Source organism: Cavia porcellus, unplaced genomic scaffold (genome assembly GCF_034190915.1).
Source record: "Cavia porcellus strain 051 isolate PalLab524CR breed Dunkin Hartley unplaced genomic scaffold, mCavPor4.1 scaffold_2, whole genome shotgun sequence".
NCBI classification, from domain to species: domain Eukaryota; kingdom Metazoa; phylum Chordata; class Mammalia; order Rodentia; family Caviidae; genus Cavia; species Cavia porcellus.
The window spans coordinates 25,759,506-25,772,738 of NW_026947485.1; the positions used below are offsets into that span (position 1 = coordinate 25,759,506).

At 31.8% G+C, this 13,233-nt stretch overlaps 1 protein-coding gene across 3 annotated transcripts in view; it reads right to left on the reverse strand.

Annotated features, from left to right (window-relative positions):
• Nucleotides 1–13,233, reverse strand: part of Hycc1 (hyccin PI4KA lipid kinase complex subunit 1) — a 62,903-nt gene that overhangs the window by 7,669 nt on the left and 42,001 nt on the right. For all 3 annotated transcript variants that reach the window (XM_063234152.1, XM_003467919.5, XM_013150446.3), the window contains 2 exons: nt 12,700–12,787; nt 11,496–11,655 (listed from right to left, as the gene is read on the reverse strand). In XM_063234152.1, the coding sequence (XP_063090222.1) occupies nt 11,496–11,655; nt 12,700–12,787 (248 nt within the window). The remainder of the gene's footprint in view (nt 1–11,495; nt 11,656–12,699; nt 12,788–13,233) is intronic.

Consider the following 13,233-nt stretch of genomic DNA (forward strand, 5'->3'; position numbering starts at 1 on the left):
TATATCAGGCAATTATATTCTCAAAACAATATGTTAAGCATCTAAAGTAAGCCAATTGATTCCCATTTACAAGAAAGGAAACTGAAGTTCAGAAAGAGCTACACAAGTATTCATGAAGTAGCTAAACAGTGGAATTTTTTTGCTTCAAATGTCCATTTTAATATAAAATGTAACAAATCATTAAAGTCAATCTGAGTTCAAACTCCCCTGACTTCTCTCAATTAGATTTAATTTATTTACTTAGGTTCCTCTTCATTTCATAGAAAGCAAATAATTTATTTTGACTGAACAGCAAGCCAGAGCAAATTCTTGAAGAAAACCTAAGAAAAGTCGTAACTGTCAGTTTTAGGTTTTTAAATTTATAATTTTTTTTTTAAAGATGTCAATGGAAGTTATTAAGGCAACTGAATTGTTAATCACATTTATAGAACAGTAACAAAGATCTGCAGCCTAAGAAGAAATTATATTACATATATTTCAATCATGAAATTAAATGGCATGAAGAAAAATGAGATCATGTGTTTTCCCAAAAGAACAAATCTTTGACTAATTAATGTATATGCTATTGCTAAGAAATGGTAACAGATTTTTTAAACTGCTTATTAAACTCATAAAAGGAAAAGCATGTAATCTATAAAGATTAAGAAAGAACAGAAACATTAATACTCAGGAAAACTACATACTAAGAAAAGATAATTGTGTAAGTCAAACAAACAGTTGTTACACAATGTGGCTCCTGAACACTATCTCTGGTTTCTTCCCCAATGTTACACTGTCCCAGACTCCCCAGTACTTTCTTACTGACCTCCTGGCTGTCCTCCAGGGTTCGAATGCTTCCCACCAGGCAGCTGAAAGGGCTCATCTCCTTCAGGTCTTTTCTGAGAAGGCTTTTCAGTGATGCCTTCCAAGTCAACCCATCAAAAGTTTCAGTGCTCCCTGTATTTCACCTGTCCTCTTTCCCGTTTTGTTTCTTCTTAGTACTCTCTAGCCTACAAATATTTATTTATCTTGTTCACTAGATGAAAGCTTCATGAGGCTAGAGGGTCTTTTCTGGTTATTGCTGCATACCAAATTCCTGGAAAAGTGGTTTATCTGCAGCAGGCACCCAATAAATGATAAATTGAATGAATTTCCCGATACAAGAAGAAATTATTATTGAAATGAATAAATATGAAAAAATATAGAAGACACGAAAAACTCAAGTGAGGAACATGTTATTTTTTCTTTTATTTAGTCAAGTAATATATATATAATCTAGTCAAGATAATCTAGATATATATTAGCTAGTCAAGTAATATGTTTTTTTGTTTTGGGGGTTTTATTTATTCTTTTTTTTTTTTTTTTTTTTTTTTTTTTTTTTTTGGTACCTGGCATGGAACTCACAACCTCGTGCTTGCCAGACTGGCACTTATGCCGCTGAACTAAATCCCTGGCCCATATATAGCTTATATTAGTAAGAATTTTTAGATGGCAAAGAAAAGCAAATTGTCTTTGTTTTGAAAAGTAAAGTAGTTATCTCTATGTAGATTTAGTTAAATGCTTAGTAATGTCAAAAAGATCTTTTTCTTAAATGTATAGTTTTTTTAGGCTATTAAAAATATAACAAACAGAAAGAGAGGTGATCTTAAGAAAATTATATAGAAAATCTTTAAGGGAATAAAAATTCATAAAAAGAATCTATTTTCCCTAGAAGTTAAAACTTTATGCAAAAGGATCCATGGTTAATTAACACCTATAAAGAGATAATATTTACATTTGACTTCAAATAATTTTTAAAATTTGAAAAAGACCCAAAGAACAATTTCTCAGAGAATATTTTATTTGTAAAACCTCAATGTGTGTAAATAGCTAAACCTTTTCATGTGGGAAACAAAGAGTACTGAAGAATAGTTTCAATAGACATTTCCAAATTGGTTTTTAAAAATACTAAAATAATTTCTCTCCAAAAGACTTCCTCTCTCTTTAAGGGGGGAAAAAATGAAGCAAATTTTAAGTATCATCAGAACTTATCATGAAACTTGTAATTTCTCTCATGCAATTTTATAATTCAAACTATCTATTCTTCTCATGAAACAATCCTAGTTTTTGCCCCAATTGGTTTTATGACTACCCTATTATTAAGAATGACAAGTTCATAAAGGAACAATTTACCCATAGAATTTAAAAATCTTTGTTCTCAAACTACTAACGAGTCTAAGGAGTCTGACTACAACACGAAACACCTACAAACTACACTTTTAATGTCAGCATCACACAATCTTTGGGTTTTTTTTTTTTGGTACCAGGGATTGAACTCAAGACCTCATGCTTGCCAGGCAGGCGCTTATGCCACTGAGCTAAATCCCCGGGCAGCATCACACAATTTTAAACACTAATTATAAAAGACATCAGTGTAAACTCGAAAGTCATACCACATTCATTTATAATTTACTTTATAGATGTTAGGGATATAAGGTACCTAGACAAATTCATAATCTCTAATCTAATTATTTTATGATTATAATCTATTCTACTCAGTGAAAGAAAATTATTATATATATTCATTAGGCTATGTCTTACAGTATTATTTATAATAGCAAAGTATCAGAAACATTTTATATGTGAGGGATATGGAAAAGTAAATGATAGAACATCAGTTCAGTGTCATATTATGTACCATTAAAATGTTAATTTAACAAAACTCAAAACATTTAGATAAAATAAATTATGAAAAATACATATGTATACAAAAACTCTAGGTATTGGAATAAGTAAATACTCTGCATCTGGTTTATTATCATGCTGTTGCACTGTATTTAAATAAAACCAGAAAAGAAGGAACAAATGCTCACTCTATGTTATAATCTTTTTTAAATCATTCATTCATTCAGCCATGCATTCAACTACAATTTACTGAATCTGACGGCAAGGAAGAAAGGCTACTTTATATGGGTCGTTTATGGAACTTTCATGTACTAGGGAAATTTGCACTGAAATCTGAAGCTATACTCACAATGACCTGAAAGAACAGAGTCCAAACTGGCAACTTTTTATCATTCAAATTACAGCTCAAGTATCCCAAACACCTATAAAAAGCCCCAAAGGGGGGAAAAAAAAGCCCCAAAGACAGAAATGACTTAGTATGTTAAAGTGACAAAAAGAAAGTCTAGCGAACGAAAGCAAAAATGGTCATAAAGTGAGACCAAAACCATAGGTCATGTATGCTGCATTAGAGAGTCTGGATTTCATTCTGATTGCCACAGGTAAGCCACTGAGGGATATCCAGATAAATATCTGCAAACTTTTTATCATTTTTAATCAATAGAAGTCAACTGTACAACACAAATAGCATAAGTGTGTCCCGCGTTGAAAAAAACAGCACTGTAGCAATACTCAAAATGTCAGCCAAGAATTCGCAAAGCAGATTACAGGAAATCAAGCCTGCCACAGAAACACAGAATAAGGACCAGGAAGTTAAAAGGCTGGGCTCCATGCAAGGACCAAAACAAAGACTAAGACACACAAATTTAGGCTCTGAAGCAGGTAGACTTTGTAGGTAAAAAACAAAAAAGAGCGGCCTGGGCATACAGAAAAACAGCCTGAACCAAAACGATCTATTTAAATTTACTGGAACTATTAGCCGTTTTAAGTAAAACACAATTAGTCAAGTTTTCCACTTTTATTGAGTACCAGGTGTATCACAGAATTTACCTTTTTGAGATGGATTCAGACACCCTCGATAACTTCTTTCATCATCAAGTCTCAACTTTAAAAAAAAACTTCAAGAACTGCGGCACACTGAGGCTGCCACATGGACCAAAAAACAGGTAAGCATCAAGTATTACAAAACTATGCATAACAATGTGTTTCTTCCTTCTTGAACAATGAACAGCAATGTTCATAAAAGGGAGGACAGTATTCAATAATAAATAACTTCTTTACCTACAGTGACAATTATGTAAGACGTCCTTAATAAATAAGTAGAAGACAGTAACTTATAACCAAGTGTTTTTGCCTCATAGGATCAATAATTCTAAACCATACTGTTTTTCTGTGTGGAAAATTTTACTTTTTTATTTCTGGAAATAGAAAAAGATTTTTTTTTGTTTTCTTCAAAAATTGACTAAGCCAGGATTCTGTAAAATCTCTTTCCTTTCTTAAATCTAATGTTCACATGTGTCAAACACACCAACACAATATTTTAGCTGTTTGGTTAATATGTCCTTTTACTTTGAGTCATGTACAGTATGACTTATTTTGCTCACCATGATATAAGTTACATATCAAACATGCTAGTTAAAATTCATGCAATGCTTGGTCAAAATACAAAAATACTTATTTTTGGTCCCAATATTTCTTCATCTATATTGGGAAAAGAAAATTTGTGCCTCAAATAGCATCTTAGGATCTGAAAGCAACAGAACTTCTCAAAATGATATTGAAAATATTTAAGTCTTTTTATAAAGCTACCAGATAAATTTTTAATGTCTGAATTTCCTTACTGAGTATGAGTAACTTTTAAAATAAAAACATAGACATTATGAATTTCTAATTGAAGAGGTAGGAGTGATTCCAACAGCTTTTTTTTTTCTGAAATCGAGTTTTGCTATGCAGTTCAGGCTGGCTTGAACTCATTTTGTAGCACAGGCTGGCTTCAAACTTGCAGCGATCCTCCTGCCTCAGTCTCCCAAGTTATGGGATCATAAATGTGCACTATCACACCCGGCTAGCCAATTCTTAAAAGTTGGCTACTTCTGAGTTTAAAATTATCACCATTTTTTGATTTTTCAAATATTTCTGTAATTCTTAGCAACTTCATTTTTCCTCACTTAAGAATTGCTTATAAAGTCATTAACATCTGATATATAAAATAAATATTCCCTCTCTAGATTTATGATAGTCTATGTTTTCCAATATCTAGAAAGATGACCTTAATTGTTTGAATATTTATAAACAATTATATTAAAATATTTTACTGATATATGCTTATGTTTCATATTTGTTTAGTAGTTATAAAGGTAGCACTTTCCTGTTTTACAAGTATGGTATTATCTGGAAGAAATTCATTAATATTTTTCAAGCTAGCCAAGTACTGCACACCTGTAATCACAGCACTCTGAAAAGTCGAAGCAGAGAGGATCACAAGTTCAAACCTACCATGGGCAACTTGGCAAGATTTTCCTGTCTCAAAATAATAAGACAAAAATTTTAAAAAGGCTGGGGTTGAAGTTCATGATAAAGGCCCTGGATTCTATTCCCACTATCAGAAAAGGAAAGAAGGAAAGAAAGGGAAGGAAGGAGAAAGACAAATATTAACATTTTCTAAATCACTAACTAGTTTCTTAAAAATTAGTTCTGAAAATGAATTTCATCTTTTTATTTCTTATTTTCCCCCTCATCTAATAATTTTGTACTAAACCGTCAACCAAATTTTGACACGGATCATCTATTCAGTTGTTTTTCAGTAATATAATCACAAACTTATTTGAATTTTAGTATAATCATTTAACTTTATTTAAATATCATACCATTAATTAAATAGAAACAATTTTAAGAGAGAAAATGCTATAATAAAACATGCCAGACCTTTCATTGGATCTGAAATGTGTGAATTCTATTAAGAGTTTTTCATGTAGACATTTCAAATATTTAGATATTCTAAAATTTTCAGGGTACTTATTTTATATCACTAAGTTTGAAGACTTAAAAAATATAGTTTTATTTTCAATTCTTTTTGCTATTTAAAACTAGAACTCTTGCATGCTCTAAGTCAAAATAATTAGTGTAATGTTATTAAAATAAACTTTAACATATGCCAGGACTAAAAGTAGAGCAAAATACAAGGTATCCATTTATAAATATTATTTGCTATTGATACTCAACTGTTGCATAGTGTTACTGTACATAAATGAAAAACACACGTCCAAAATAATTTCTACTTTGATATCAACTTCAGATTAAGTGAATTAACAGGTTTTAAAACAACATTTAAAAATCCTGACTGTAATAGTGATATGTGTAAGATAATAAAGTTAGAGCCCTTACTTTTCAAGACTACAATGATTACAGAAAAATAATTAAACTGTTATTATATAATATGTATACATTTATATTTGATTCGACTCTTCAAATTTATCTCAAATTGAGAAAATTCAAATTATTAGTTTTATGAACTAATCAATCATAGGTTCATTTGATTAGAAAAGTATCAATATGAACTTACCAAGAATACAACCCTTGTATAGCTAATAAAACAAATTAATTACTAATTATTTAATTAATAATCAGCCTTTACATGGTACTTTAAAGTACACCAAATGATTTTCATTTACTTACTTGTCCCATCAAATCACAAATACACAAGTGGAAAGAATGGAAGGTAATAATAAAGAAAAGGAATTTCACTAGGTAAACCTTTTATTAGATATTAGTCAGCAAATATCATCAGCACTCAGTATTTGCAGCCATAACTTAATTAGGGAACTTTTATAGAACAAAGGAGTGGTATTTCAATAACTATCTTAAAAGAAGTGATAAAAATTTCTTATATTGTTCCAAGGATAGATAATTGTTTTTAAATGGAAATAGAATGAGTCATAATAGTGGTAGTAGTCTGGGGGAACAGGTAACAAGTAGCAATTAAATTTGTCCTGAAAGAGGGGTAGCAATGGAAAAGTACAAGGAAATAATATTCTAGACTGTACCCTAGAAGCTTGGCGTACCTTAGAATCATTCAGGGATTCAAGAAAAGTGGCTCTTAGAGCTACAATGTAGATTATGAAGGCACCTTTAGAAATATTTCAGAATGACTACAGAATTAAAGCATACTTACAAAGAAATACCTTCTGGTTTCCTTTTAACTACTATCTTTATCTTTGAAAAAAGTACATTCTCAAGCAACACTGTCTTTTTGCTATTAATTTTTAAATTAATGCATTATTTCCCTAAATTTCAGCTTATTTTTCTTATTAGAATTTTCATTTTGATTCTTGTTATGGTTATAACCTATTCATTCTTATTTAATTCTCTTTAAAGTTTATTTCACTAGTGTCCTTCTCTAATTGCATTTTACTTTAAAATAATCATCAATTTGTAGATGACTTAAAATCTGTTTGAAAAATATACCTTTCCCTTGAATTATTCACCATCTATAGAGTAACAGAAAATCAATACAACAAAAACAGAACTGTATTGTTTATAAAATTATGGCCCTTAAAAGTGAAATATAACAATTCTAAATTGTAACCTTAGGTTTCCAACTATTCATGGGTGGCATGGAATTAATGTAGTCATTAAAATGGTCTCAAATATATTTAAACACAAAGTTTGAAAACACAAGTTTGAAAAACATTATCCCTTGTCAGTACAATGCTAAAATAATCTACTGAAAAGTAGGAAAAATCAGGAATACATGATATTAATTGTCTGTGGTAGAACGTTGAAACTAACCTTTAAAAACAAATTACCCCATTCAGTTGAAATGAAGATAAACTATCTGGTAAAAACCTAAATTAGAGGCCTTACAAATGTTCCATTCTGGTCCAGGATGTTGATACACACACACACACACACACACACACACACACACACACACACACGAGCCCAGAGTAGAGAGGAAAACTGTATTTTCCACTCAGTTTTGCGGTAAGCCTACAACTTCATTAAAATATAAATTCTATTAATTAAAAATAAAATACATGGCCAAGCAAATCATAGAAATAGAATTCTGATAGAAATAGAATTCTAGAAATTTAGATTATGATTCAATGACACCACTGCAAGGTATGTGTGTTCTGAAAACACTGAGACTAAAATAATTTATTATCTTCCATTAGCATATAAACTGTGGACATTTTTTTTTTTTTTTTGGTACTGGGGATTGGATTCATAATCTTGTGCTTGCCAGGCAAACTGTGGACAATTCTTAACAAAGGGATGGCAGATCCATGAAGCTTTAGTGAATTTAGTGAATATCTAGAAATACATTCTAGAATATCTCAAAAATATTTTAAGGTGTAAGTAATTCAAAATTAATTTAGAAAAAACAGAATGTGAATTTTAGCTGTAAGATGCTTAAAAGAAGTAATGTGGTTAATTGTTCCAATTAAATGTTTTTGTTTGATGTGTAATAATTTGTGACGACTCAAATATGCAAACATTTGTATGGCTTAATTATGTAATCCTTAATGATAATGACAGATGGAAAGAAAAAAGTTGAAAAGAGCAAAGAACCAGTTTGCTGCTTCAATGGGAGAACCTCACTCCTATCCCTCTTCTATCCAGGTATGAGGGAAAGAGGGGAAAAAAGAGAGTCAAGAAGACAAAACTAAGAAGAGAAACAAGACACTCAACAGAAAAAAAAAAAGAACTGCTTTTTCTTCCCAGGAGTAGGAAAACAAAGAAAAAAGCAAGCAGAAGTGGTAAAGTTCAGTGGTAAAGGAAGTGGTTCCCTTTCACAGCCCTCATCCCCACAGGCGTAGGCTACACGCTCCTTGTGCCTGATGTGTACATGCTGACCGGTTTGAAAGGAGGCTCTTCATGGCGAGGACTTGCTAAGGAGGGAAAGGGGAGGGGATGGGTGGAAGGTAAAACACACGCAGTGTTCCATCAAATGTTCAATCGTAAGTTGCACTTATATTCTACAGCACTATCATTCAGCAATATCTCCCAATAAAAAGGTCACTGTGAGTCACTCTGGAATCTACAAATTCTTTGACATTGTTTCTAGAGAAACATATCAATTAAATCTTATTTTGTATAATTCATACAAAAACATAATTTTTATATATAAATAAAATTAAAATTTCCCTATAATTTAAAAACTGTCTTAAAACTTAAGAACTATATCTCTCTTCCTTATAAGGAGCCACTAGTGACAGAGAGCCAGACGATAATGTATCTTAGTACAGAAAATAGAGAAGTTTTTAATTCAGCAGAACATGATGATTTAATGAAAAACACTATGAAGGTGTCATGGCTTGGATATGGTTTGGTTTGGATATAGTTGAAGGGTGTCCTCAAGGGTTCACGTACTGGAAGTTTACTGAAGATGTGAGAGGTGGTGTAGCTTTTAGGGGTAGGGCCTAATGGGAGGTCACTGGAGTTCTGCCCCGGAAGTACATGATGTAGGAGTCCAGTTATTTTCTCATAATGCATCGCTATAAAGTAAGGCCACCACACAAAGTTGACCTTTTCTACATGCAGCAGGGTCTCTTCTATTCCTTCTACGCTGTGACTGTCAAAAGAGGTTCTCAACTGAAGCTGAACAGATGAGGCCACCTGATTTTCAACTTTCAAACTCTAAAACTAAATTTCCTTCCTTTATAAAGCTTCAAGTATTTTGTGATGGGAACAGAAAATAGACAATACAGAAGCAAAGTCAAGACTACCTACAAAAGGAACATGGAACCTGTCCATAGAAGCAGGTAAGAGGGACCTTAGGGAGGGACACGTTATAGTCTACCAAATAAAGGGAATGTACACTACAGAATGTGGCAAACAATACTAAATTATATTCTCTACCTGCTCAGGCATGTGACTTGCTTTTTATAGCTCATTTCTTTCTATATCTTCACCTATGACTTTTTTGTTATCAAGAGTTGCTGAAGTGCTAGAATTTTGAACTCTGAATAAACACAGGGAAAAATTAGTAAGAAGTCTACTTTAGTAGGCCATACCCTTAAAGCAGTGTATTGTATAAAATCCTTAAGTAGCAGCCAAAATGGAACCTAGAAGACAGGAATATAATAGATTCAACTAGTCTTTTCTCTTGCTTTGCTAATTCTTTCCTACCAAATACTCTCAAAAATAGCTTCCACTTTATCACAGAGTTCGTATCTCCCTCTATTAAAACTCGTGAGGATATACACACACACACAAACACACATACATATGAACAACTATAAGGCAGTATCAATGTGTTTCACATATTTAACTGTAGAATCTACATCCTCCCTGCCCGTTCCCAGTATGTCCTCCCTAAGAGCAATAAAGTAAGCAGAAAAGAAATTAAATTTTATTCTTGTATTTCCTGTAGCAGTAATGTGGGAGCAATTAGGGCCACAGTGCCCAGAATGATCTGGTTTGTTGCCTCTGGACCTATTTTCACACATTAATACCAAACTAGAAAAACTGATCTTTAAGGTACTACAACATCTAATTAAAATACTTTCTACCTGTAATCTAGCTTTATTCAGTAGCATTATTTTTAATCAAACAAACCAAACTATATTTAGGCTTTGTATATTTTAAATGGCATAATTTGCCTTGATGATGGCAAACATCACCCCTTTTATATCTATTAGACATTCATGAATTCTCACACTTATTTTAAAAAAGAAAAAATGGGGGCTGTTGGATTTAGCTCAGTGGCATAAGCACCTGCCTTGCAAGCAGGCGGTCATGAGTTCGATCCCTGGTACCGATAAAAAGTAAAAGTTAAAGTTAAAAAAAAAAAAAAAAAGAAAAAAGAAAAAATGACATGGATCATAATAGATAATTTCATCCTATTCTTTTTGACATACAATCGTCTAGACTCTGACAGAAAAAATGGCAACTGTTCTCATCTACTTTCCACTTCATCATACATAACTCATTCTTCCCACTTTATCATTTCTCCATAGAGATCCCAGAGACAGCTGAAACCAAACACTATACAATGTACCAAAAGGAGCTACCATTTCCTCTCAGTTTATCGGAAGAAGAAAACAGAGACTGGATTTTATTTTACCCCTTATGCCCTTGTTTTCTTGTTGGAAAGAAGTGGTTTTTTTGTCTCCCACGCAAAGATCTTTTTTAAAGAAGGTAATATTAATTCTCATTTTACACTGACTCTTACCACTGCAGTAATTTCTAGACAGGAGGAAATAACAAAAAGAACAAGAAATTTAAAAAGGAATAAATTAAAAGAGAAGGAAGGGAAACAGGAAAGCACTAAGAAGGCCATGGTGAATGAAACTAACTTCCAGTAATAATTTAAAATAATAAAATGAAACAGACAGGATGGAATATTAACACAAACAAACAATACTGAAAGAAGACTAACTTAAGAAAAATAGAAATGCGCAGTCTACATCAATACTATGGCATTCTTTACCAGAAAGTCCAGATACAATGTTTAAAGTTTCTATTAGTTTTTCTACCTCAGTATGTGAGTTTACCTACTAAACAGTCGAGTAACAAATAAGAAACATTCATTAAAGAATATCTGAAAAAACTTAAGAATAGAAACAAAAAAAGTATCTATAATTTAAAAACACGTTCTCCTATTCTGCTACTCCTACAAAATAAAATTCAAAGGACCAATATACTTTTTAAATAAATTTTCATTTCTATTTGTAATAAAAAGGGCTCCATTATCCTCACTGTCTCTTGCTCCTGAAAGATAAATTAGATCTCATATCTCTTTCTTCCAGGGTACTATAGTAGTATTCACCAGTCGGACATTCTACCACCATAAATATAGAGAAAAACAAGAGTCACCAATGCTCTACTCTGAAGAGTTACACATTTCTTACCATGTCTTTTCCACCTATGACCTCTTATTGACATGCTGGTTACTGCATTTCTTGATATCCTAGAGGAAGTTGGTGTGATTTCAACTTGAATACACCTTGTGCCTTCCTTATTAGATTTCATGGCACCATGAGGCAATGAAGCCTTTATAGCATTAGCGACCTAAGAAAGAAAAAAGTAGTTTTAAGATTGGCAGTAACAGATATATTACTTTACCCCGAGAGAAAACATGAGGTTAAATGTCAAAAGGTTTACAAAAAGAATATTCTTTTCAAAATACTTCAAAAGATGATGCATGATTCCTTTATAAAAGGAGTAAAAAGCTCACAGGGAAACTTATCTAGATGTTCTCATTTAATGGCTGTTCAGACCTAGGATGAGGCATGCTACTCATACTTATGGCCCATCTTCGGTTTTTTTTTGTACAGTTCTGTGTATCTTGCTTGTAGAGCCTCAACATTTTATTTTTGTACAGGACATCTTGTTTATACAGTACTATAATTTTAATGCTTGGTACTGTAGTTCTGTGTTCGGTTATACATTACAATACTGCATGTAAGAGTTACACAAATAAAAGCAAAGTAATCAACTTGCAGTTTTCTTATATTCTAAATATTGTAATGTACGTATTACATACAATTTCTCATTTAGCAACCAATTCATTTAACAACCAAGTTGCAGGAATGGAACTCAGTCATTACATGAGGCATATCTGTAGATAAAAGTAGTGTGTATGTGATAAAGTTAAAAAATTCAAAATATTAAATTAAGTTTCCTTATACCCAATGCTGATTCATAAGTGTATTTAAAGTATGTTAAGGAGAACATCCTTGTAACTAAAAGAGACTATCAAGGATTTAAGATACGAGTCTAATTACAGGTGCATGCCTGTAATTCCGCACTTGAGAAACTGAGGCAGGAGGATCCCTGTGAGTTGGAGGAAAGGCTGGGCTGTACACTGACTTTAAGGCCACCTCAACTACACAGCAAGTCCCTGTCTCAAAGAACAAAAAAACAAACAAACAAAAAAAGAAAGTCTAATAAAGTTTTCATATTTTATATATACCCTTTAAAGTGTAAAATTTCCAAACATGCCAGGAACACAGATCACTGAGAATTAATGTACTATGAATATCTCTTCCCAATTTACATCTCTAAACTAAAAAATCATATTCAAAATTTTATGTAAAGAAGTAAGGAACCTACCAGTAATGGCTCTGGATATAATTCTAGCTGGGCTCGATATGTAATATCATCCAATGCTTTTTGAGCTAGATCCCATTCTCCATTATATCTATAAAATTAAATAAAATATTATTATTTTAATTCTAATATAAAAGAACAAAATATAGTTAAGAATTATTTATTGTTACTGAGCAAAGTAACATTACATCGGTACAATTGCTTAACACTCTATTCCTCTTAAAAATGTATGTTTAAATCTTTGAATTCTTTTCAATTATATTTGAAAGCTATTGATAGAAAAAATTTATAGATGTACATTTCTTCTCTAAAGAACATGATTATTTATAGAACAGAAATTTTTTAAAATGCTAAGCAATTTTGAAGCAGTTACAATTTCAAAGCAAATCAGAGCCAATAAATTATATATCTTAACAAAATGTTCAGAGCACTCAATGGTCAAATTATTCTGTAACTCCCATGGTTTTTAATGAGAATCTACCACCATGAAGTACCTTAAATAGTGCTATTTTTACACTCTGGTGGTTATTTAGTACT